Raw genomic sequence first — 27,253 nt, 5'->3', positions numbered from 1 at the left:
AATGACTTCTTCTGTCTAGTTACTGTGGGATGAGAAATGCATGGTTAAACATGTTTTTGCGAAGGTCTGTGGCAGAATGTTTTTGAAGAAAAAAAATGCAATCTAAGATTTTTTTTGGACCATGACAGCAGCACAATCTCTTGACCGCGGATTTGTTCAGAATAGCAGAAAGGTTTGCATTGTCTGTTTATTAACCAGATGTCCTTATGCCGTGACCGTTAAAAGAAGTACAGTTTCATTTGCACTGATGCGCAGAGAGGCTGTTAAAGGCAAATTGTTATGCAAAGGGTGCGCCTGCTTGAACCCACAAAGGACCACTGATATTTACTCAAGGACTAGTGTTAATTATGTTGCTAGACAACAATTTTTGAAGCCTGGAAACCATTTGTTGAAATATGCAAAGGGTCAGCGAGCATGCAAGGGGTCTGGATTACTGTGTTTCATTGGAAAACGTTTCAGAGATCATTTGCTACACTGGTTTAGTTCCCTGAAAACCTCCTATAAAAATCTTCCATTAGACTACAATCATTTTCACTGAAAGTAGGAACAGTTTGTTTAGGGGGTTTTTTCTTGAAAAAGCAAACACATCGGTTACTGAATTTTTTTTTATTTTTTTTTATTGAAGATAATTACTAATGTCAGTGATTGTTAGATACACTTTCTAAATTCAGGAACCTGTACATGTGCATTATGCTGTGACCATTAAAAAAAAAAATTATATATTATATTATTGACATTAATAAAGCATAAGCAAACTCTTTCAAATATGCAAGGGGGGTTAAATGCAGAAAAGATGCCCAGGATTAAAGCGTTTTTTTTTTTTTAAAGAAACTATTTTTATTTTATTTTTTCATGCAAAGAAGATGTAAGACTTTACATTGCATTTTCTATATTGCACATCATGTTATCACATTAGTAATCCAAAATGCTCCTCACATTCTGTAATTATGTTATATGGGACTGTCGAATTTAAAAACTCTTGTTATTAGCGACACCGGTGGCTGTTATGTGAACTGCAGCAAGTAACTTATTGCTTGTGCTCGCACTCGGTCACATAGGCTAATATACAGACAGAACTTGATTCAATGCCCCATACTCACGGCAAACTACTTTGCTTACAAATAACAATAAGTTGGAAATACATTCGCAGCGATAAAGCCTATATTGTTAGCGAACATCTAGACACAAAAATGACACCGGTGAGAAAACCGTAGTTAAGAAAGCATCTGATCTTGATAATGTTTGCACAAGCTCTGCAATTCACCGGCATCATGTCCAAACAAAGATGAGGTAATTAATTACTCTGTTAATGTAAAAATCTCTGTAAATTAAAAAAAAAAATACTCTGTTGTGATAGTTTGAATATAAGAATGTTATATAGGCCTACAGTAGGGCTACTATCTGACTGTAATCTCTTTTCTTTGCATGACATCTTAACATTACAGTACAGAATGGCTCTTTCACATTATCCTCCTGAACTTTGTGTAGCCATAGCATTCATGTGTCATAGAGCGGAAGAGAAGCTCTCGGGAGCGCGAGTAAACGCCACATCCTTTGGATTTTCCCGGCAAAACCGGCCCGAGTCCTTCTCAGAAACATCAGTCTACAAGGTTTCATAAACTAGGAAGTCGCGGAAGGTCTTGTTTTTTAAGTCTCCTTACAAGCTGTTCACACACTGGAAATAAAAAAAATCGATTACATTAAAATTCTGGTTCAATTATTTTAAGGCGTCATTGGTACAGTGTAATTATATATTTAACTACTGAATAATATTAAGCAACTAGGCTACATAGGGTTAGGGTAGGATTAGGATTTGGTTGAGGGTTAATAGCATGTAATTATGCATCATTTACTGTTGTTATTATTATGGTAAGTACTAAGTAGCCTACATGTAACATATGTAAAAAGGACACTGTCTAAATTCTTTAAGACTTACAATGTAGCCTATGATCGATAACGCGCAAACCTTCCTTCATACTCTAACTGAAGGGAACAAATGACCATATAAGGAGTGTGTATCAGTCCCTGGGGGTGGTGCTGAAAGAACAGCTCCCACTAAACACGACTTCTTTTAATAGCGGTCCCCTGAGGCCACTTTTTCAGGAGACCCTCAGTTGGGTTATTGCTGCCAAGGGGTGCAAGGGAGTCACGACAAGCCATGAATCAGGAAAGTTCCCATGCCCGGACCGGAGCTTTGCAAACTGAGGGATATGTTGGAGCGACTATGAGAAGATGAAGAGGCAAAACCTGCGGACACTCGCCTTAATTATCTGCACTTTGTCCTATTTACTCATTGGAGCGGGAGTCTTTGATGCTCTCGAGTCAAAGCAAGAGAAAACCCAGAAGGGGAAGCTGGACTATCGAAAATTTCTACTCATGCATAAATATAATCTCACCAGGCTTGACTTTGATCAGATTGAAAAGGTCGTGTTGCTTCTGAAGCCTCACAAAGCCGGAGTCCAGTGGAGGTTCGCCGGGTCTTTTTATTTTTCCCTGACTGTGATAACGACCATAGGTAATATTTTTTTCCAGTTCTAACTGATTAACTTAATTTGTTAACAAAGTCATTCTAGTCGAATTATGTTTATAGTTTCCTAAGCTATATGCCATGCAACTTTAAAATCGTTTGTACTTTTTATAGCCTACTTTTATGCAAAAACAAATGTTTAATTTTCAAAAATGGTTTATTAGTGAAAATTATGAATCGCCTTATGTAAAGTGAAAAGGGGCAATTCCCTCCACTAAAAATCAAATGTGGTTATTTAGGTGCTTATAGCATTTGTGTTTTGTGTTTCGATGGACTTAAAGTCATTGTTTGGTTTTTCCATTGAACATATTTTCTCAAATAAGAGTAATAATATTAGGTAGGTTAATGTAATCATATAGGGACTTTAAAATATGCAATCACCAAAATGCCATCATGTAAACTGTATTTTTAACGGAAATTTTGTGTCAACTGCAGCTGCAGGTTTTAAACGTAAAATCAACATTTTACTGTGTGCTTCTTCTGAAATAAAAATATTGCCGAAATTCAGCAAAATTCAATCTTCGTGAAATATGCTCTTTAAAATTGCTTAGTTAACCCATATAATGAAATTAGACTCAATACAGTCATCACTGAAGTGCTTAATCCTGTGTTACAGTTCATGGAGATTTCGTCATTGCTTCCGGTGGATTAGTTCAAAAATGGTCATAGGTTATTTTTGGAAGAGCACCCTACAAAATGCTAATGTATGTTATGTCAGTTTTCTCTGCGTTTTCACTAGCTGAAGACAATTACGTTGCATTGCCTGTTCGAACGATAATAAAGCTAAATATATAGAGGCCTAGAGGTTCATTTATTTCTCTTTAACCATCATGTTTTGTTTGAAAGGCTATTTAATAGCTTTTTTAGTATTAGATTAAAAATGGCTTTTGCTATATTGGAAGTGATTGTATACTGTACAAATAATCATACTTGTACATCTTCAAACATCCTTCATGACAATTGTAATTCATTTTTGTCTTGATATATATATATATATATTTCAATATATATTTTATGACCTATTTATAGGTACAAAATCAGCCTTTGTCCAAAAAAAGGAAAAAAATAACAGATATTCTGAAATGTTAAACTCTTCATTAATTTGAACATCATTGTCCTAATTTGCTTGTTGAAAACTTGATCCGTGAATCTTTTTGGCATCCCAATACCGAGAGCTATGTGCAGAGCTTCAACCGATCCCCAGGCTAATGCCATATTAGTCTGCCCTCATTGGGGAGTTTACAGCGTCATCATAACATTGCGATGGCTAAGTGCAATGAACGTCAGTAATAATATTTACAGAAAGTTAAAGAACATCCAGTACAAACAAATGTGGGGGGTGATGTGCGTCAGATGAATAGTCTGATTACTTTGGCCAGTAACAAATAGTAAAGATATTGACTGGCCTGTTTACCTCTTTAAATTATTCAGACTTTTTAATAGGTTGTCAAGCTGACATACACCACCAAAGAACACTTATGCTTTTCTCTGCAAGCCTGAATTGAGCCAGTAAATCTTCCAGTCAGTGGAACCAAAGACCTATCGACATCCTCTGGTATGGTCTTGACTAACCTGTGTTAGTTCAAAATATTAACTTTGAATATTATCACTTGATACTAGGATTATAATGGGTGCAAGTTGACGACACTACCATGGACATAAATGACCATATAAAAGGTAAAAAAAAGTTTAAAAAAAAGATAAATATAACATATTAGTGTCCACACCAGCGTTTTGTTGTCTGCTGCTTTAAATGCTTGAGCTCTGAAAGCAGGATGGATTCTGATTGGCTGTCAATGATTTTATCGTTCATCAGTTGCAAAAAAAAAAAAAAAAAAACACGTTCTGAAATTGATTCAAACTATATTGTTTCTCTATGCTGTTATCGTTATAGTTGTGGTGTGAACTCTGCTATTCTTTTATATATATATTTTTTGAACTATATCTTTATCTTTATTGTGATGCTTGAAGCTCAATAAGTGGTGCGTTTCCCAAAAGCATCGTTAGCCAACCATGATGGCAAGTTCCGTCATTACCAACATAGTTCACTGATTCTATATCTTTATTGTCTTTATAGAAAATTTGCACTAAGCCACGTAATTCCTATGGATTAGTTTTGTGTAGCTGTCAATGGAGGGACAGAAAGCCCTCAGATTTCATAAAAAGATCTTAATTTGTGTTCCGAAGATGAACTAAAGTCTTACGGTTTTGAAACGACACGAGTAATTAATGACAGAATTAATTTTTTTGGCTGAACTACCCCTTTAAGGATTGAGTTGTGTTGTTGAGCGGGTAAGGGGGTCATATATTCATTGTGATTGGTTGATCAGGAACCAATCAGTGACCAGACATTTCACTGTAAAAAATTCTAACCTCCCCAACTCAAAATTTTCTAGTGACTGGTCACATCTAATTTTTTTAATTGGCTAAGTGAAATTCTGCTAATTTAATTTGATCAATTTGCAGAATTTCACTTGGGCCAGTTGAAAAATTTAGATGTGACCAGTCACTAGAAAAATTTGAGTTGGGGAGGTTCGATTTTTTTTACAGTGTACCCATATTATAAAAACATAACATTTTATTGGTTCAAACCACAAATCGTGTGATGTCCATTCCAATGGATGCAGGATCTGTAGGTCTACAAACATCTAAACATACAACATCAAGTCTTCCATGAAATCGTTGAGTCTTTAAATCACGCATCTTGTCCTGCTCTCCTTCCCAAGGTTATGGCCATGCCGCCCCCAGTACGGATGCTGGGAAAGCGTTCTGCATGGGGTATGCGCTTCTGGGCATCCCCCTCACCCTGGTGATGTTCCAGAGCCTGGGCGAACGCATCAACACCTTCGTCCGGTTCCTGCTGCACAAAGCCAAGAAATGCATGGGCCTGCGGAGGCCGGAAGTCTCCATGGCCAACATGGTGATCATCGGCTTCTTCTCCTGCGTCAGCACCCTGTGCGTAGGAGCAGCTGCCTTCTCCCACTATGAAGGTTGGAGCTTTTTCCATGCCTTCTACTACTGCTTCATCACCCTCACCACCATCGGTTTCGGGGACTACGTAGCCCTGCAGAAGGACAACGCTCTCCAAAACGACCCTCATTACGTGGCCTTTAGTTTCGTCTATATCCTGATGGGCCTCACAGTAATTGGTGCTTTCCTCAATCTAGTGGTGCTACGGTTCATGACGATGAACACCCAGGACGAGAGAAGAGACGCGGCGCAGAGGGCGCTGCTCTCCAAAGATCAACAGATCGGTTCGGTTCTGCGGCGTCCGGACCCTCCGAGCCCAGCCGCCGCGGGACGAGACAAAAGACGAGGGCTGAAGAGCGTCTACGCCGAGGTGCTTCACTTCCAGACGGTGTGCTCCTGCCTGTGGTACAAAAGCCGAGAGAAAATGGTGATCCTCCCGCAGGATATGTCCTTCACTGATGCGCTAATGGAGCAATCCGACTTTTTCGAACCCGGCCCCACGGGCTGCGTGTGTAACCCTCAACGCTGCTCGGCCATCAGCACTGTGTCCGCTGACCTGAGGAACATCTCACCGTTCAGGCTCTTCTCCAAGAGACGCAGCTCTGTCTGAATCACCTCACTTCTTTATACAGTCACTGCAGATCTTTAATGAGTCACATGAGTTATTTTGATAGCATTCACTTAAAGATGCTTGAACGGACCACCCAAAATCGAGGTGGACTGATGAAATCTACTTTTTACACCAACACATTTATTCTCTATCAACGCTTCGATGACTGTTAGGAGAATTCAAATGGTCTTCTACTTCAAATAGCTCATTTACTGTATATGTACACACTGAAATGGTGCAATAGACAACGTTACTAAACAGTTACCAAAAAACTTCCCATTTCGAATGCTATTTTACCCTGTTCAGATGAAATGCTTATGGTATTAGAGTTGTAAATGTGTTCATTTTCATAAATTTCAGCCTTTTTTGGCTTTGCATTGCAATGTTGTTTGCCATTCAGAATGAACTTTTAGAGAATGCCTTTTAAATTCCAATGCAGTTAGATAAGATAGATAGATAGATAGATAGATAGATAGATAGATAGATAGATAGATAGATAGATAGATAGATAGATAGATAGATAGATAGATAGATAGATGAAATGTCATTTATGTTTAAAGTAATAGAAAAGTCTATTTAGTTTATATACTTCATAATGGTGATTGAAAAATATGAGATGGGAGAAAAAATATATATTGCAATACGTTTGCATTTGCTCACAAAAACAAAAATGGAGGAAAAACACTATTTTAATGTTTTTGTGAGTGAACGCTGAATTTTTCAGGGGAACGCAAAACTTTTGAAAGAGAAAGCAAAGTGTCTCTGGGCATATGAAAAGTTTTGATATAATAAAAGCTTCAGGAAACTTTTTTTCCTCCCTTCTCATATTTTTTCCCCATCACCATGTTCCTTTGGGGGCTCCGTTGAATGCATGATCTGCATTGAAATTTTTTCAATAAATTCTCCTTCCTGTCCGTTCAACTTCCAGTGGGGTGTTGCCAATTCAACTCAAACCCCTTAAAAGGCAGCCAAATCCATAATTATGCAATTTGCACAACCATGTTGCATTGATAGTTTCCGAGATGTTGAGAACTACATCTGACACTCTTTATTAAGTATACTGCGATCTGATAAAGGATATTATTATTATTAGACTCTATTATTGTAATGAGTCCCCTGTAATAGCCTACGCTGTACTTCAGTGTAACCAGCTAAATGAAACACCTATCAGGTATTTGTTGATCCAGATGGCATACCAACATGACTCCTGCTCTCAGCTCTGCTCTGTACAGTGTGTTAAGGGAATAAATTGACCTTTTGAAACCTCCTTAAACATATTAACCTGATGGAGGTCACGTGGAGTGATAAAATAATATTCAGATTGGCTGCACTTTGTTTTTTCAAAAACGAGGACGGAGTTGTCTAAGAATGACATCAGAGTCAACATCTCGGCACGGAAAGCGAATACGACTTTTGAACCTGAGGTATCTAATTACTCTTGATGTTTTACACGTAAATGTCAGCTTTGAAGATAAAGAAAAAATATGACCTTGCTCTGAACTAGAGCTGTAGGAAAAACAGCAGTTATCCCATACGGACCCTCTCAGCACTGATCTGGACATCGTGTCCTGTGTATCCCCCATGACTCAGAGAGGCCTTGCTGCTCAGGCTATGTTTGGCTCACACAGGAGTGTGTGCCATCTTCACACAGGAGTGTGTGCCATCTTCACATCCTGCCAAGGAGAAAGCGCTTTGTGCCCAAGACTTTGCCTTCAGCTATTAAACCTGCATGACACAGTGACAGAAGGAACGCCATTACAACAAATGCCTGTATTGCCCCCCCACACCCCCATGGCGGCGGCATCTGTTGCTTTTTCTTGTATATTTTTCTGGTTTGGCATCTATATTCATGTGAAATGTAAAAAATATATTTTGACCAGCAGGTCATTGAGGGTAGGACAGAGTGTACATTTATGTTTCTAATCCTGTCCTTACTAAAGGGACCACGGCAAAAAATAACTCTTTGCGGATTAGAATAATAATAATAATAATAAAATAATAGAAAATTTTTTTTTTTGTCCATGTGAAATTTATCTTTATTTTGCCAAATGTCAGTAGAACTTAATGATGTATACTGTGAAAGGTTTAATGAGGAATATGTTACAGTTAACCTTTTTTTTTGGGGTGGAATCTCATATCATAGCCTATTTGTCCAACATTTTGAAAAAACAAACACAATTTGATTTGACTGAAATTAATTTTGAACCCACTAAAAACAATGCACATTAATTTGCATGTCTGATGCTTGACTTCACCAGATTATTTTATGTAGTAATTAGTCTTGTCTGTGTTAGTATACCACAAACTTTAGTTGAACACAGAACATTTCTTGGGACTTTTATTTGATCTTGTATCGCATACTCTCTTGGGAATGTACATAGACAGTATATAAGAGGAATGTACTAGGTAGGCTACTTATTTTGAATAAATAATTACTTAGCGAGCGCTGAGAGACTAGTGAAAAGTGGTCTGAATGACTGACAGGTGTTTGGGGTGAGAGGGTTGAAACATAAAGTGGTCATGGTGCCAAGAAAAGTCGTTTCAGACGATGACCAAGTTATTAAATATTATTTTTGGTTATTGCTTTGAAATAACCTGCTGATGAATCTTTCATAATCAATCAGAGCGTGTAAAAGTTTTCTGATTTCATTTTTACTTCAAAGCGAGGACCCTGTCCCTTTAAAACTACCTCTTAGCAACGCGCCTTTTCATTGGCTGCAATAAAACATCGTGCAGCTGAGCGCTTTCAGACTTGTCAAATTTCGCAGGCAGAGATTATTATTTCCGAAAACAAAGATGAACTTCAAAGAGATGATTATGAAAATCTTTGACCAAAATCGGCAAATCGCATTATGCGCTGCAGGCACAACTGTTGCTCTGCTTGGACTCGGTGTCGTGTATAAATATATGCGTCAGGAGAAAAAGTTAACCCGAGTTGGAGTTGTTACTCAGCTGCTGGTTCATCCGATGAAGTCTGGGAAAGTGGTGTCGGTAGAGACAGCAGAATGTCTGCGAATGGGGCTGAAATATGGCGAACTGCGGGATCGGTGAGTATTTGTTAGAAGTCTGCATCTTTGCTTTCCAGTCGTGCAATGTCTTTGAACGCATAGGTATAGCCTGTCTGTTTCATACAAGTTACGCTTTTAAATGTAAGTTACTGTTATATGGGTCAGTGTGCGAATTATCAGTTACTTTTAATGATTTACCGTCTGATAAAGATTCTAACGCTCGAGTTGTTGTTTATTTTGTACCTTTTGTGTCTACTAACACTTTTGAAAACTCAGTGAAAATGTTAATAACTTGTATTGTGTAAATGCTTAATCTTGTCGTCTTTCCATGTTTTGTTTATCTTTGGAGGGGTTCAAAGTTCAGACACCTCTCAAACCACTCATAATTCGCGCCATAACATTTTGTGCACATGTTTTGTTGCAGTCACTGGCTGGTCATCACAGAGGATGGACACATGGTGACCGGCAGACAGCAGCCTCGTCTGGTGTTGGTGTCTTTGAGCTGTGAGGGGGGGCAGCTGTGTCTGAACGGACCCCAGATGGAGGAGCTGAGGGTTCCTCTTCACCAGACCAGTAATGCAGTTGTGGACTGCAGGTACATATAGTGCTACAAACAGTGACCCACCCCACCAACACTTAAGTCACATTTAAATGGATGTATTTCATTGGACAGCTGACCTCAGGGTGTTTTTTTATGGAAGGTTGTTTCCGCCACTGAATAAAAAGTAAAAAAGGTTATTGCTGCTTTTTATTTCACAGTTCTGACTTATTTTCTCTTGTCAGAATTGCGAGATATAAATTCGCACCTGTGAGTTATAAAGTCAGAATTGTGAGATTTAAACTCGATATAAACTCCATAGATTATAGTGGCTGTATAAGCAGTTTTATATTAGTTTTCTTTATATTATTGTATTAAGATTTTGTTAAGAATTTGTTATTTAGCTTGTATTTTTTTACATTTTCAGTTTTCATTTTAGTAAGTAATTGCATGTGCTTATATCATGTTTACTTGTTAAAAAATGTTTTTCATTCAGTTTTAGTCATTTTAGGACTTCAACTAATTTTATTTCAGTAAGCTGTCAAGGCAACATTTCTAAAACATAAAAATATGTTTAATATTTATGTAAAAAAAACTACTATTTAAAGATTTTTTTTTGTATATATTTTTTCAGCTTTATGTCGCTTAAAGAAAATGTTATTCAATAGCTTAGTATTAGTTAACTGTAGCTATGTTTCCATCCACCTATTTTTATGTGTATTTTGGGATATTGCATAAAAAAACGCTACATGGAGGTGCCAAGATGCGCATAAATCCCATGAATGTGCAAAAAAAAAAAACGTAGGCGATGTGCTCAATTGAGGTGGATAATATTTTTTTAAGTAGACATGCGCATAAACTACGATGGAAACTCGCTTTTGGAATTAATCCTTCGATGTGCAACAAAAAATCATGTGATTTGGCTTCAATCTTCCCCGACTGCAGTAACTTCCTTTTTTATGACAGATATTTTGCGTGAATTTCCCTGAAGTGTTATAAAGTCAGTTTTCTCCAAGTTCACACAGATGTAGTTCATCACATCAACTGTGAACATGTTCCAATAACGTTGGACAACCTAAATACATTTGTCTTCATTTTGAACTGTATTATCCTGACAAACTCATTTTGTTTAACCCTCTGTTGTTCCACATTTGGGAGTCACACTTTTTATCTTCGTGGTCAGAAGTGACCGGACACCTGAAAATGAAACTTCCTCCCCTCTAGTAAAACCAATTGAATATATTTTTGTTCAATAATATTTATTATTTTGAGAGGATTTGATGGTACTTATTCATATTTAATATTTATTTAAAAAATATTTTTTCAATGAATGCAGTATTTCAGATTAATATAGAGACTAGGCCTTTTAAAAGAAAAAAAGAAATCAGATTAGCACCATCTGTTAAGAGAAAATAAAATAAAACATGTCATCTCATGGTGTTACCACTAGATGCCTGCATAGCTCTCTATGGAGAGGCTTGTGAATTCTCTAGTAATTATTGGACAAAATTACTTAATTTTAAGATGTGGATTTGAATGTATTTTTTTTGTAAATTCTCAAATAATACTTTTTGTCAAGGTGTATTCATTTTTTTTTCTTGATGTGAAGTGTAGGCTACACGTTTTTGCATTATTATTACTCAGTGGCGGGCCGTGCATTTCTCACCTAGGCCTTCAGTGATGTCCACCCTGAATTAATAACTTTTAATATTGTAGCAGCGCACGCACATACTCTCTATAATTGTTGTGATATTCCTGTTTTTATTTTGCACCGGCAGTTATAGGGTTAATGCGGTGAGTTCGCGAAAGGCCGGGTAGAGAGAAACGAGCAATTGAGTTCGGCTTTTGTGTAGCCTACAGTGGGTCTTGCGTTCCGATTATAAATTCAGAAACGGATTCTCATCCCTGTCTTATCCTTCAATGGCTACAATAGTATTAATATTTGAAAAAAAGAAGTTGTTTCGATCATAAATTAACAAGAAAAATTAGGAAGAAAATCATATTCAGCACAGACAAAAACAGGGGCAAAAAATGCATTATACTCTCCAAAACTGATTTTTTTTACACAAAATCCATCCTAATTTCTTTCCTCAAAAAGACTTGAATTACTTGGTTGTACAGGTTGTCTGTGCTTTTCAGTCCCAGCTACCTTTTCTATCGCCATCGAGGTTAATGTGCTGAAAGTCGAGTCTGTCCCGTCGTATTTCTGGCATAAGTTTTAATTCGCTTCAGTGCTGAGAGTGTCCGCTCGATAGCAGTAACGTTAAACAGGGAAAACACCGCAAAACATGACGATGTGTAACGTTACAGCCGACACAAGCTCTCACACAGATTTATGAACGATATCATTGAGATCAGCGGGACTTTTGCCTTCAAAATCAGTCCTGGCATAACTTTACATTACAGTCAGTTCTGTTTTTACCCGGACAGATCGATAGAGATCCGTGACTCTGCGTAAGCTGGATAAGGGATTTTTTCCGGTAGATTTGAACCTGCTGGTGGTCGAGGAAGGAAATGAACATTAATTTGTGGGTTGAAAAACTATTAAATCTACAGGTATTTTATGGCGCTTTTCCACTGCACAGTACCAGCTCGCCTTGGCTCGCCTCACCTCGACTCGACTCGCCTCTGTTTGGTTTTCCACTGTGTAAAAGTTGTACCAGTACCTGCTTCCAGGTACTTTTTTTCGTATCACCTCCGGCGAGGTTCTAAGCGAGCCGAGGCGAGCTGAGGCGATACTAAAACGTGACGTGACACACGGGAGACTGCTGATTGGTCAGCGAGAATCGTCACTATTCACTGCGCCATCATTGCACGCGCCAGACGGAGTATCCTGAATAACCCCGGCATTTTTAAATAGTTTTGCCAGAGATTGCGTGATATACCCATTACTAATATTATGTAAAACAGCATACACTCGATTTCCTCCATTGTCCTGCGTGTGTGGGTAGCGGGTGTGTGTCGCGTCGCTATGACGACCACCAGGTACTATTGTGGAAGTACTATGCAATGGAAAACGGAGCGAAACGCGAGCCGAGCCGAGCTGAGCTGAGACGAGCTGAGTCGAGTCGAGCTGGTACTGGTAATGGAAAAGCGCCATTAGTTTACACAGTTCACAACAGATGCGGTTAGCTAGCTCTGACTACCAGTAATAATAGTACACGCTCTGACCATCCAATCAAAGGGCGTGAAAATGCCTACGTTATTGTATGCCTGCTAGATGGCCCCGGTGCAATCAACTCGATATCTGATTGGCTGATTAAATCTGACCGATTATCTGATTGGTTAAAGCAACAGTTTCATTGCCATTCATTTAAGCTACAGGCGCCCGCACTATCGATTCTGAAGGCCTCGAGGCAGATATATTTGACCCTGGCAACACATGATGGCTGAAATATGATTGGATAAAAGCACTAAAATAAATATACACTACTGGAAGCAGCGCAACCAAGAGAAAAGCTATGAAATTATGAGAACGGACTATTGGGAATAATTTAATACTCATTCATAAAAAATATATATTAAAGTGCAAGTCAGTGATTCTCATAGTGTTTAGGCCAGCAGAGAAGGCCTTGCTGGCCCTGACGGCCCACCACTGTTATTACTACAGTCAAACCTGAATACAGAGAAAGCATTTTGTTACACGTAATTTTTTACAAAAATAAACAGGAATGCTTTATCACAGCTTAATCCATCTGGATCTGATCTCATTTCAGAATGTATAATTATGTGTGTGTAAGTAAGTGGGTCTGTTTTGCACTATTGATGTTTTAGAGTTTCACCCCTTCATTGCTGAGCACTTTATTTCCTGCATTGTGGCCGATTTGTAGAGAATTTGTGTGTTTTTGTCGATTTCCCATTCATTTCCTATGGTCAGTCATTTTTGAACGAAGAGCACAAGTGTGACTATTTTTTATTTTACAACCACTTAGCCTGCTCGAATCATGCCCTCAAATTTTGTGTGTGTTCACATTCCAAATGCCATAAAAGTCAACGTAACATTCCAATGAAGCTGTGATTTTTTTTTTTTTTTTTTTTTTTTTTTTTTTTTTTTTTTTTTATAAATTCAAAACAGAATTTTTTTCGATGACAATTCATTGGTGTTTGTGTGTCTGTTTTGCACTCTTGATGTTTTAGAGTTTCACCCCTTCACTGCCGAGCACTTTTCTTCCTGCATCGTGGCCGATTTGTAGATTGTACATGTGATTGTGTTTTTGTCGATTTTCCATTAATTTCCTATGGTCGGTCATTTTTGACCAAAGAGCAATTTTTATTTTTTTACGACCACTTAGCCTCCTCGAAGCATGCCCTCAATTTTTTTTTGTGTGTTCACATTCCAAATGCCATAAAAGTCACCACGTTTCGTAACATTCTGATGAAGCGGGTTAAAAAAAAAAAAAAAATTATTTAAAAAATGACCTGGGGTCTCATTTATAAAACTGTGCGTAGGATCTTTACTAAAAGTGTACGTGCAACCGAAAGCCCAAAATGGCGTACGCAAAGAAATATAAAGACTTATAAAACCGTGCGTACGCCAAAAACTGCGCAGGATTCACTTTAGAAATCCCAGTCAGTGGTAGATTGTGCGCACATGCGTCTCCTCCCCGAAATAACCATATATGGAGCTTACAACGGCTAGTTTTACTATGCATATCCTCATCTGCATATCATTTGCATATGATTATTCATCCACGTGATAACATGTTTAACGGTACAAGACATTAGGAAAATATGAAATACGGATGTGCCGTCACATTACATTAATAAAAATCATTTAGTAGCCTATCCTTGCCTTGTTTTTGAATAAATAAATCAAATAGTGTAAAATACATTTCAGAGAAAGTTTTTCTCAATCTTTTCCACTGACCAAATAGTATTTTTAATTGATTTATATTTTTAATGGAAACAGATCGACCTTGTTGTGCATTATATTTGCACAATCTGCTATTATCATTGGCAGCAATTATCTCTGTAGTTAAAACATTAAAACACAGCATGCCAAAGGAAAAGTGTTCAAAAGCATTGCATCCAGGACAAATATTTATAGGCTATTTATATATATATAGGCTATTTTAACTTTTCAGTAAATTTCATGTAGCTAGTTTAAGTGTTTAACTCCATTAATAAGAATTTCATATTTAATCTAAATGTAATATGACATAGTTTAGTAATCAGAAGTAAAACTGACATAGTTTAAACTGTTATTGTGAACATGCACTGTAGCCTATTTATAATTAGGACTCATAATGAAGATTTACAGTTTTACTTCATCTGCCGTTAGATATGCGTAAACGGCCCAACGCGCTCACTGGCGCGGACATTTAAGATGTGGATATTTGCTTCAAGTGATAGGCTTGGTGAGTGAAATTATATTTGAATTATATTTCTGTATATGTATAATTTTATTTCGATTTTCTGTCTAAAAGTGACGAAAAAGACATTTAACTCCAGCTCACCATCAGTGTCGCCAATTCCCTTTGTCTCCAGAATCTGCGTACGCACCGCTCAAAGTTTGCTTAAAGGTGCGCACATTCTCCCGTCAAGTTAGTTTTTTATAGATCACAACCTTTGCGTGGGAACTGGCGTACGTACGTTTCCAGCCCCGTGCGTACGCACGCTTTATAAATGAGACCCCTGTTGTGTGCCTGTGCCAACTCATTTTATGTGTGGCCATAGTTTCCTTTGTAAGATAGTTCTTCTAGTTGAAGTGGTGTACTGAAACTTATAAAATAATTTTGCTTGTGTGTCCAGAGTCTTTAGTATAGACGTTCAGGGCAGGGACTGCGGGGACGATGTGTCTGACTGGCTTACTCGATACCTGGAATCAGACAAGACAGTTCGCCTGGTGCATTTTGAACCTCATCTAAAGGCCCAGAGGCCTTCTGAGAAAGATCCCCTCTTTCCTAAGGACGAAAAGGTTTGATGGACATCCCTGTACATGTCTCATACTACAAATAAAGATCTGTAACCATAAAATTATTATTGTAAAATTTCAATATTGACTCTTGAGATGTGGGACAAAACATGTCTCATAATTGTACCTGCGATTACTAGTTTTTAATATAGCAAAATCTGATCTGATTTTTCAATTCTTCAGGTGGCCTATCCTGATGCTGCTCCCATCATGCTGATGTCAGAGGCCTCTGTTAGGGACCTGAATAGCCGTCTGGATAGTGATGTTACTGTCTTTCAATTTCGTCCCAGTATTGTTGTCAGTGACTGTGAGGCATTCACAGAGGTATAACTGAATATAATACAATATGAATGATATAATGTAAGGTGTATATGATGTAAAATAAAACTCTTGTTATTCCTACACCAGGACACATGGGATCATATTCAGATTGGCCAAGTGGAGATGAAGAGAGTTGTTGGCTGTGGAAGGTAAAGTGGAATACACACTGTTCACAAGTATAATCGTTAGTAATGTAAAATATTTAATTCTGTGTATTAATATTCAGATGTCTCTTTACTACCGTTGACCCTGAGACTGGAGTCATCACCCGGAAAGAACCACTGAACACGCTCAAAAAGTAAGTGCACACATTAGTTGAATTAAAATCTACCCAGATCAAAGGGCAGGAGTTCATGGCGGTTGTTTAGTCAATCATTTTCTTCTTGTGCTTCTTGCCAAAGAACTTGGCTTTGTTTCTTTTTAGTTAATCAGTTACAGAATCTAGAAAAAGAGTCACATTATTACACGACATAATGTGTAAAGCCTCGTGCACACCGGGACAATCATTGCGCGCGCTTATCGGTGACGTTTAACGTCTCCTGACTAAACAAAGGGCGCCAGTGTGAGTATGCACAGCGGGGGCAAAATGGCAGGCGTAAAAGAGCAATAAAAAAACCCCGCCTCTGGTTCGTTTTTTTTGTTGGTGTGATGCCCTGCGTTAAAAGCTGGCTGACCAATGAGATTGTTCACGTGCCTGGAGCTGCTGAAGTTACAGCACTTGGTGGCGCTCAAGCACAAAGCGGTCTTGCCGAGCACACATTGATAGAAGACGACGACAAAGAGGAAGTAAGTAGATGAAGAAGAAGATGCAACGAGGCAAGATAAATGTAGAGCTGCTGCTAGTCTCTTTGGTGTCTGAAATATCCATGTTCTGTTTGCCAGTTAGCAAAAAGTGTGTGAATAGGTTTGGCAAGAACGTAAATACTGGCTCTCTTCTTCTTCTGTATGACAAGCGAGTGTCAGAAGTGTAAAGTTGCGTTGAGTACCGGATTTCTGTTTTTCAATAAGCGCCATCTACTGTCAGAGAGTGAATTGCTTGCTACGCAAAGACGCGTCGAAAAACGTTGGCGATAAGCGCGCGATAATCGTCCCGGTGCACACGAGGCTTGACGTGTAAACAAGTATTCAGTTTGTTTTATATGCTGATTTTATTCATATTATTGTGGAAACTGATAATTTAAGGATTCTTTGATGAAAAGAAAGTTTCAAAGAACAATATTTATTTTAAATAGAACTATTAAATATAATATTTTTTCTGCATAATGGATGTCTTTATTAAATCAATGATTCAACAAAAATTTTAATGATTGGCCAAAAAATAAAATATAAAATAATAAGCCCCATAAAATATTGTTATTTGATTAAAAAAATGTAAGATTAAAAAAAGAAAGAAAGAAAATTAATACTTTTATTCAGCAAAGATGCACAAAACTGATCAAAAAGTGACAGTAAATACATTTATAATGTTGCAAAATATTTCTATTTCAAATAGTTTAAACTATTCATCAAAGAATACATAAATGTATATGGAGTAATGATGCTGAAAATTGAGCTTTGATCACAGGAATCAATTACATTTTACAACATATTCAAATAGAAAACCGCTATTTTTAAATTCTAAAAATATTTCTCAATATTACGTTTTATCATTTTGATCAAATAAATACAGCCTTGGTGAGCAAAAGAGACTTTCAAATAAAATTAAAAATATTACCAACCCCATGTATATATGAATTATATATAAATAAACATATTTGTGGTGCAACCACCAATATCCCCTTCCCCCTTTTAAAAAACGAAATCATAAAGGAAGCCCTGATTCTGCGCATAGGGTAATTTTATTATATCATGTTGTTGGCATCTCTTAATATATCCACGGTTTTCATCACCTACTTGATTTTTTTTTGCTTCATAGCTATCGACTGACTGACCCTAACCAGAAAACTGCGCCAATATTGGGACAGTACTACACCGTCAAGAAAACAGGTGTCCTTCATGTTGGTGAACCCGTTTATACGATCACCTATTGAAATGGGGCCGGATGAAATGATCTATCAAACCATATCATAAACCGTGATTCATTTACATGTGGACTAATTTACAGTGTCTGAATTTAGAGTGAATCAATATTCTTATCTTTTTCATTTAATAAGAAAAATAAAATCATATGTAAAGATTGTTTGTAAAACTTTCTGTATTAGCTGTAGAATTATGGTTGGAATAGATCAAATGTCTTCGAGATTACAAAACCATTAGTCTTCTGCAAAAGATAAAGGTACACGACCCTATACATTTTTTTTTTGTGTGGGAAGATTTTAAAACAAAAAAATCTTCTTTCTCAAAATAATACCACAAGGGTAAGTAAATAATGACAGTTTTGTCTTTTCATAAACACATTCTTTAATGTACAAAATTTCACCTTTTTTTTGCGATGAGAAGATATGAATTCTGTGATTTGTTAGTAATCTGTATTCTATAGGTACCTCAAAATGACTGTAATGAAGGTGGACTGGTTCTTAGGTAGACTTGGTCATCGCCATGGTGTGTCGGTAAGGACACGGAGACAGGAAACCCATTTAAATGACTTTAATGTCCATCAAGTTCACTGGTTACATTGGAATGGATGGTAACTTATGTGCGTGTGTATATGTGTGGTTTTTAGTCATTGACGCACACAACTCAGGCAGGAATTAGGAAGAAAAACAACACACGAACCATCTCTCAATGATAAAACGAAACGAAACTAAAAAGTTCTGCGCACGGTCACCGGACCAATGCTATGGTGTGATTGGCTGTCTGTCAGCGTGATCGGGGCATGATCACTATGTCGTTGGTATAGCTATTTGTTGTATGGATAATAAAGTTGTCCGGCAGATGGTGCTGCTGACCTCCTCTTTAACAGCCGCCCCTACATTTGCTTTGCAAATGTACTTTCCATATTCTTTGTCAGTCTGTTATAGGGTCATTATCTGGGATGGCAGGCAGTGTGATGAGACGAGACACTGGTCGATGGTAGTGCTTGTTTTTAACCTCGATCATTGCGGAGCGGACCCGGCCATCCGATCCAGGGTATGTGGTTATTACCTTGCCGACAGGCCACAGAGCACGAGGAAGTTGGTGGTCTACTACCATAACAACAGTCCCAGGTGTGAGGTTGCTGCATTCACTCATCCATTTTTGACGTGGTTGCAGGGTGGGCAAGTAATTCTTAATAAAACTTGTCCAAAACTGATCTGCCAATACTTGTGAGTGCCGCCATCTTTTCCGACTTAGAATTTCGGATTCTGGGTAAATCACTTGTGGTAGTGATGCATCTGGCCGCCCCATCAACAAGTAGTTCGGGGTCACCGGATCTGGATCTGCCACATCGGAAGAGACATACCCCAGTGGTTTCGCATTGAGTATAGCCTCAACCTCTATAAGGAATGTTCGGAGTACTTCCTCTGTAAGGATGTGAGACCCTACTATGGTACGTAGGGCAGTTTTAACTGAGCGGATTTCGCGCTCCCACATACCTCCGAAATGTGGGGCGTTCGGGGGGTTGTACCGGAACTGTATCTTTTGTTTCGCTAATTGGGTTTGGAGATGTGGACTCATGGAAGTGAAAGCTATCTGTAGCTCTTTATCACCTCCTCGAAAATTAGTGCCTTGATCCGCCAGGATTTCAGAAGGAGTTCCACGTCGAGCAACCATACGCCTAAGAGCCATCAGAAAGGAGTCTGTATCCATGTTACTCAGTAGATCTAAGTGGACACAGCGGGTAGTCATGCACTTAAAAATGATTCCCCACCTCTTTTCATTGCTCCTCCCTCGTTTTACCTGGAATGGGCCAAAGCAATCTACCCCTGTGGAAAAGAAGGCTGGTTTCAGTAGGCGGACTCTGGCGGGAGGAAGTTCTGCCATCTTTGGTATGTTAGGTTTGGCTCTCCACCTTTGGCATTCGACACATGAATGTTGATGGCGTCTTATTGCTTCTCTCCCTCTGAGGATCCAGTAACATCTTCGCATTTCTGCGAACACCCTTTCTGGACCAGGATGACAGAGTTTGGTGTCGTATTGCTTAATGAGGAGGCGAGTTATAGGGTGTTTTGGGTCCAATACTATGGGATGTACAGTACTGTAACTTAAGTTGGTAGCTTGACGTAGTCGTCCTCCTACGCGGATGAGTGCAGTCGTTTTGTCTAACTCTGGTGACAATGTGAGCAAACGACTAGATGAAGGGATTGGCTTACCAGTTGTAAGAGCCTGATATTCTGTTGGAAAACTGTCTAATTGGGCTTTCCTTAATAGATTTGTTTCAGCTTGCTGGTACTCCGATGATCCTGGGTCACCTGTTTTTCCCGTCGCCCCATGCATGGATCTAGAGGTAGCTTCCAGGAGATCCTCAAAGGTCGAGAACTGGGTCGCATCTGGCAGTGGTGTTACAGGATCAGTCGAAGTGAGGCCACAAAACTTTGCTTTACGAAGCTCACAAGGGTCCTCATTCAGTCCAATGGCAGGACTTTCTGGCCATGATTCAGGTGGTAGGTAGAGGAAGTCAGGCCCCTTACACCATCGATTGGGTTGGGATAATTCAAGCAAGGCTTTGCCACGTGTAATGTCATCCGCAGCGTTCCTTTCTGAATCTACATAGCGCCAACAATGACCTTCAGTAAGTTCTTGTATCTCAGTTACTCTGGTTCCTACAAAAACTTTGAATCTGCAGGACTCTGATTTCAGCCAGGTGAGTACTGTTGTTGAGTCACTCCACAAGAATGTGTTTCCGATTTCCAGTGAGATCTCATTATGGAGTAACTTGGCTAACTGTGCTCCAGTGAGGGCGGCGCATAGTTCGAGCCTAGGTATTGATTGTTGCCTTTTTGGAGATACTCTGGATCTGGCATGGACAAATGCCAGCTCAACTTGACCTTGGTGTTCAGTACGGAGGTATGCTACTGACCCATAGGCTGCCTCAGAGGCGTCGCAGAAGATGTGAAGTTCTCGTTCCACCTCTGGGACATCTAGTGTGGCTGACACATAACACCGGGGTATAGTGATTAGTGGTAGGTGTTCCAGTTCTGCTTCCCATTTTTGCCAGGCCTGCAGCAGCTCAGAAGGAAGAAGGGGGTCATCCCATTCTCGTTCTTTCTCCCACAATTGTCTTACTAGTATTTTGGCTCTGGTTGTGAAAGGTATTATGTAACCCAAGGGGTCGTACTGGCTGGCGAGGACCCGGTATATGTTTCTCATTGTTACCTCATGGTAGGATAGAGGACGATGGCGGTAATGTAGGGTGTCTGGTACGCAGTGCCAGTTTAATCCCAGGGTCATTTCTTGAGGGTCTGATTGATTGCGGGAAATCCACAACTCAGTGTTTTCTGATCTAGCCTCTTTGGGGAGATGGCTAATCACTGAGGCCTCATTGCTCGCCCACTGACGGATTTCAAACCCACCTGAAGCCAGTAAGGACCTTAATCCATCGATTAGCTCACGGGCTTCAACTGAGGATGCAGTGCTCTGTAAACAGTTGTCAACATAAAAGCAGCGTTCAACTGATTGTCGTATCTTATCACCCTGCTGGCAATGGGTGAAAACGTGTCGCTGCACTGCAAATGTCGCACAACAGGGACTACAGGTTGTTCCGAATGGAAGGACCTGCCACTCGTACACGTCCGGTGGGTTCCCAGGCTTTAGGTCCCGCCACAAGAACCTTAGAAGGGGTTTGTCTTTGGGGAGCAAGCGGATCTGGTGGAACATCCCCTTTATGTCTCCACTGATGGCAACTCGATGTTCTCTGAAGCGGATTAACACTCCAAGGAGAGAGGGGCCCAGTGTAGGTCCAGGTAATAACTGCTTGTTCAAATTGTCCCCATTAAAGGTGTACGAGCAGTTGAATACCACTCTGTGTTTCCCATTGTGGGTCACAATATGGTGTGGCAGATACCATGATTCTGCAGACTGGGATGCCTTTTGAGGTGGTATTTTAGTGGCGTAACCAGCTTTCTCCAGTTTTTGGATCTCTTCTTGATACTTGTTAGCTAATGGCAGATCCTTAGCTAACCGACGTTCAGTGTTACGGAGGTGGCCCATCACAGCATCCTTTGGAGCATGTAACAGAGGCATTGTTTTAACTCTCAAAAGTGGAGTGGCGTATCGTTCAATTCCATCCACTTTCACTCGCACTGTCTGTGTCTCCAGCATGTTCATTGCTTCTTGGTCTTGTTGTGACCTGATCACCATCTTCTCACTGCGATAAGGCAGGATGTCCATCTGCCATAACCTTTCAATTTGATGAAACAGTTCTGCAGATGGGGAACAATTAGATGTGAACAGACACTGTGAGACTGTGAGTTGTTCCTGCAGATGTTTGGAGGGGCCCTGCAAGGTCCAGCCGAGATGGGTTCTGACAGCGGCTGGGCCCCCAGGTGGGCCCAATCGCACTGGCTCAATTGGGGTTATGAGCTCAGTATGATCTGAACCGATGAGCAGTAGGGGACAAGCTTTGACCAGAGGGGGTATTGGTATCCCTCTGAGGTGTCTGTACCTTTCCTGTAGGGTATTCACCGGGTAGTTGTATTCTGCTAGTCCAAATTTATCTGCTGTAAAGGCCCCCTGAATGTTGAACCTTTTTCTTGGATTACTTGGGGTGGATAAGCTAAAATTCACAGAAGTACCGTGCAATGTTCTGATGTCTTGATGCACCGTCCGTAAATTCAATTGCTCTGGTCTGCCCTTTAGACCAAGGTGTTGTGCAGCTGTGGCGAGCAAAATGGTGCGCTCTGAGCCATCATCAAGTACAGCAAATGTGTCTAAAGCTTTGTGCTGGTGATGGATGGTAACCTTAACGACTTTCAGAAACACTTTCCCGCCACATCGAGGTTGGTCCAAGTATAGAGTTTCTGTGGTGGAGTTGTATAGGCTATTGCTCTCACTGGTAACCTCATCCTTCCTTTGATTGATGTCGTGGAGTATGGAGAGGTGTTTGGCTTGGCAGAGGTGGCAAGGCCTCTTTAGGTCACAGTCTTTGGCCATGTGGGAGCGTGCACATTTCCAGCACCGTTTATTATCTTTGATCCAGCCAACCATTTGCTCTTTGGTTAACGCTATGAATGTGGTACACTGGCTAAGGTAATGTTCTGCACTGCAGTATGGACAGATGGCTTTGGGCTTGGTGGGTACTTTGGGATGAACTGCTTTGGGTTTGGTTATTGGTTCTATGGCTTGTCTTTGTTCCACGCCATGAAGTATGGTGGTATGTTTGCTTTGTCCCCGAATTGCTACCCTTTGATCTCGTTTTGTGGCTCTTGTCTCGTCAGTTGGGTCAAATTCCATACAGTTAGCTTCTAGCTGCAGCCAATCTGCAAACTCGAGGAGGGAGAACTTAGTCTTATCTGGGTTTCTTTTTAGGTGATGCCTCCTGAATTGAGTTTGTTGTGAACGAGGAAGACGATTCAGAAGACGTTTCACATTTGACCCACTGTGCAGTTCTTCAATCCCATCCCCCTTTAGGGCTTTAAGCATGCCGACTACTGCTTGGACTCTGAGGGAAAAGTCGTCAAATGCCCGCTCGTCACCAGCACGGATAGGCGTCAGGCTCTCCAAAGTCTCTATTTCCTTCAGTACGAACTGGTAGGGACGACCATACCTTCTGTCAAGAGCTTGCAGGGCGTTAGTGTAAGGCATGACTGACTCTGCATGTGCTAACACCAGTCTATGACCATTAGGCACCTTCACATGCTTAAGAAGGATGGAGTACTTATAATGCTCTGGTAATTGTGGATGAAGCAGGTTGTCCAGAGCAATCCTAAGTTCCACGTACTGAGCTCTGTCTTCTTTAATGAAATCTGGGAAGGTTGGGCCTTCTACTGTTGGAACCCAGTATGATGGTGAGGGATGGGGAGTGTAGGGTACAGCCTCAGCTCTAAGCTGAGATGTCGTAACTGGGTACACAGTTCTTTGCATTGGCTCAGATCCTGAAGCAAACTGACTATGTACTGGAAAGGCCTCTGGGGCTGACACTTGATAGAAAGGAAGCTGGGTTGTCTGGCTCGGTCTCTGTTCAGGGTGAGGAGGCAATGGTTTCATCCAGGGCTCTTCTCTGTTGCGCACTTGTGTTCTGGTTGGTTCTGATAGAGAACTGCTGCATGGTGAGGCGTACTGGTGTGCTGAAAGGGTAGTCTCTCTACTCACAGGAGGTGGTGACTGGAAATGAGTGTCTCTGATTTGGGTTTTCCTCAATACTTGTGAAAGCTCCTCAAAGAAAGGGGGTTGGGGTTTGGCAGGCTGTGGCCAAGGATGACGGTTTGAGCAGACATCATCAGGGCTAGCATCAGATTTCAACTGTCCCTTCTCCACTGATTTCAGGATCTGGGCTCTAGGTGTCTGATGCCGGGATGATGCTCTTGAGGAGTGAGTAGATGCTTGAGGAGTGCTATGTAACAGGACTTTCTCCAAGAGCTCTGTTTGGCGCCTAGCAGTCTCGCTCTGTTGCTTGTTGATTTCCATTATTTGCAACATAAAGTCCTCAGATGAACCAGCTGTTCCGAATGGGTGGTGAGAGGAGATGGGGGTTGAAGTCACCATTACCTTCTCTTTAGGTCTAACAGCCTGTCCTGATGGGTTTTCAGCATAGTCGACCACGTAGTCATCTAGGTAAACAGGCCTCTGAATTGCTCTTTGTGGACGTCGGGATGAGGCAGGGGCAGACTTTGACATCGCCGACTCTGAGGTTGCCATGGTAATGACCTGGATCCGGCTCGAAGGACCAATTTTGTAATGAAGGTGGACTGGTTCTTAGGTAGACTTGGTCATCGCCATGGTGTGTCGGTAAGGACACGGAGACAGGAAACCCATTTAAATGACTTTAATGTCCATCAAGTTCACTGGTTACATTGGAATGGATGGTAACTTATGTGCGTGTGTATATGTGTGGTTTTTAGTCATTGACGCACACAACTCAGGCAGGAATTAGGAAGAAAAACAACACACGAACCATCTCTCAATGATAAAACGAAACGAAACTAAAAAGTTCTGCGCACGGTCACCGGACCAATGCTATGGTGTGATTGGCTGTCTGTCAGCGTGATCGGGGCATGATCACTATGTCGTTGGTATAGCTATTTGTTGTATGGATAATAAAGTTGTCCGGCAGATGGTGCTGCTGACCTCCTCTTTAACAATGACCAGTGTATTAACTGCAATTATCTATTACCAGATAATTATGCTGCATTGCGGTAATGATCAGTTTTCATGTAACAACTCAAATCAACAACTTAATTGTAACAGTCTGTGACTGATTTAAAGAGGCATTGAGTATATGATGTTGTCAAAAACCTGGTGCTATTTCAGTATTGTTTTCTCTCAACATGTTAAATGATCTCAACCATCAGACACTGAACTATTGAATAGAATTACCAATACTGTTATGTTGAAAGGAGACCAGGCACACTGAACATAAAGCTTTTTGAAACTTAACTAGTACTGTGTTCATTTGGAAAACATCCAATAGATGGTGCCATTTCAGTGATTACAAGGAGTTACAGTAGAAGACAACCAGTGACACTTAAACTATGTTTCTGTTTCTCATATTTACAGTCTATTATATGTAGTTGCTAATTTAATTCCTCTCATGGCTTAAAGAATGTTTTAATCTATAGGGATGTCAAACTCAGTTCCTGGAGAGTTTATTTTCTGCTTCAACACGCATACCTGTAGTTTTCAAATAAGCCTGAATAAAAGCCTTGACATCCCCGTTTTAATCAATTATTAACTGTTAAAGGGATAGTTCACCCAAAAATTAAAATTTTGTCGTTACTTACTCACCCTCAAGTTGTTTCAAACTTGTATAAGTTTCTATCTTCTGTTGAACACCAAAGAAGATGTTTTAAAGAATGTTGGTTGCCAGACGGTGTTCATTGACTTCCATAGTAGGAAAAAAAAACACTATAGTCAATGGGTGTCGTCAACTGTCTGGTGACCATCATTCTTCAGAACATCTTCTTTTGTGTTCAACTGAAGAGAGAAACTCATATAGGTTTGGAACAACATGAGGGTGAGTAAATTATGACAAAATGTTAATTTTTGGGTGAACTATCCCTTTAATGAGGAGATTTTAAAGAATCTTTCAAGATTTTACTGGAACAGAAATCTCTAAATATTCTATTAGAATGCATTCTGTCTTCTATAAGTGTGTTGTCATTTGTGTATAGATTCTGCTTTGTGGCAGCAAAATGTTTGTTCTTCCCCTGCACATGTGCAATGTGTATACCAGATATAGATAGACTAGAATAGAATAGAATAATTCTTTATTGTCCACCGGGGTGGAAATTTTTCTTTGGCTCACCGAAACTACAAGACAAATAAACATACAAACAACGTCTCAAACATAATAAGGAAATATTTCTGGATAAATAGAAATAGACTAGGTTGGACGTGGGAATGTCCCACTTCAGATTTCAGTTCAGTTCCAGTCAATCACACTCACGTTCACATGTCGCCATGACTCATCAAGAACATTTTGTGTTGCGTTCTTCTCTTCTTTCTAAGCGAAGAACGTAACAAGAAGTTTGCCGTGAGTATATCGGGGCATAGAATCACTTTCATAGCCTGTTTACACGAGAACGCTCGCGGGTGAAAACGTAAAAATATTTTATCGGATGTGTCTTTCGTTTACACGGGGACGGCGTTTTTGGGGCTTAAAAACGCAAAAAAGTGAAACCACCCTCCAGAGTGGAAATCTTAAAAACGCTCCACCATCGCGTTCCCCTATAACGCTCGTCTAAACGCAGATTAACAAGTGATAACGCAACGCCACTTTTGCGTTTTCTCTTCAGATCGTTTCCGTGTAAACATAGCCTCAGTCTCTTACACGTTTAGTGTGAAAGTGTGTGAGCTCGAGAAATAAGTTGCTGGCTGCAGTACACTTAATGGCCACCGGTGTCGCTAATAAGAAGGGTTTCTGAATTCTACATATAGTCCCTTTAATATAACTTGTAACTTGTAACTTGAAATGATCATAACTAATATATATATATATATATATATATATATATATATATATATATATATATATATATATATATATGAGTTTCTGTGGTAGAGAAAGTTAACATAGTGAAAACGCAGATATCATAAAATTAAAAAGAAAAATCTTGTGATATTGATTTTTTTTTTATTGAATTAGTATATTTTCATGGGTTGCATTTGTAAATGTAATTCTTGCTAAATCCATTTTTCCAAGCTTAAGAATCTCATAACCAGGGCAGATGTCTCCTGCCAGCATGTTTGTCGCTCATTCAGTAAACCGGCTCCTCCTAACTGGGAAAGAGAGTTAATAATTTTCTTCCTGTCGGAAGGCTAGCACATCTATGTGAAATATCTCACTAAG

The 27,253-nt window shown here is 39.7% G+C and overlaps 2 protein-coding genes across 2 annotated transcripts; both read left to right on the top strand.

The window, feature by feature from the left end:
* Nucleotides 1–2,141: 2,141 nt before the first annotated feature.
* On the top strand, nt 2,142–8,068 carry kcnk3b (potassium channel, subfamily K, member 3b). Its single transcript, XM_079632907.1, has 2 exons — nt 2,142–2,515; nt 5,254–8,068. Exons 1-2 carry the CDS (start codon nt 2,233–2,235, stop codon nt 6,105–6,107), a joined length of 1,137 nt encoding a protein of 378 aa, XP_079489033.1. The 5' UTR covers nt 2,142–2,232; the 3' UTR covers nt 6,108–8,068.
* Nucleotides 8,069–8,424: 356 nt separating this feature from the next.
* Nucleotides 8,425–25,617, top strand: marc1 (mitochondrial amidoxime reducing component 1). The gene is made up of 8 exons (XM_079632473.1): nt 8,425–9,154; nt 9,540–9,710; nt 15,405–15,570; nt 15,751–15,891; nt 15,976–16,037; nt 16,115–16,186; nt 17,804–18,383; nt 25,054–25,617. The coding sequence occupies exons 1-7, from the start codon at nt 8,904–8,906 to the stop codon at nt 17,916–17,918; spliced, it is 978 nt and encodes a 325-aa protein (XP_079488599.1). The 5' UTR covers nt 8,425–8,903; the 3' UTR covers nt 17,919–18,383; nt 25,054–25,617.
* The last annotated feature ends 1,636 nt before the right edge of the window (nt 25,618–27,253 follow it).

Source organism: Phoxinus phoxinus, assembly GCF_949152265.1.
Source record: "Phoxinus phoxinus genome assembly, chromosome: 13".
In the NCBI taxonomy this organism is placed as follows: Eukaryota; Metazoa; Chordata; class Actinopteri; order Cypriniformes; family Leuciscidae; genus Phoxinus; species Phoxinus phoxinus.
This window is presented reverse-complemented; position numbering and strand designations above follow the sequence as displayed.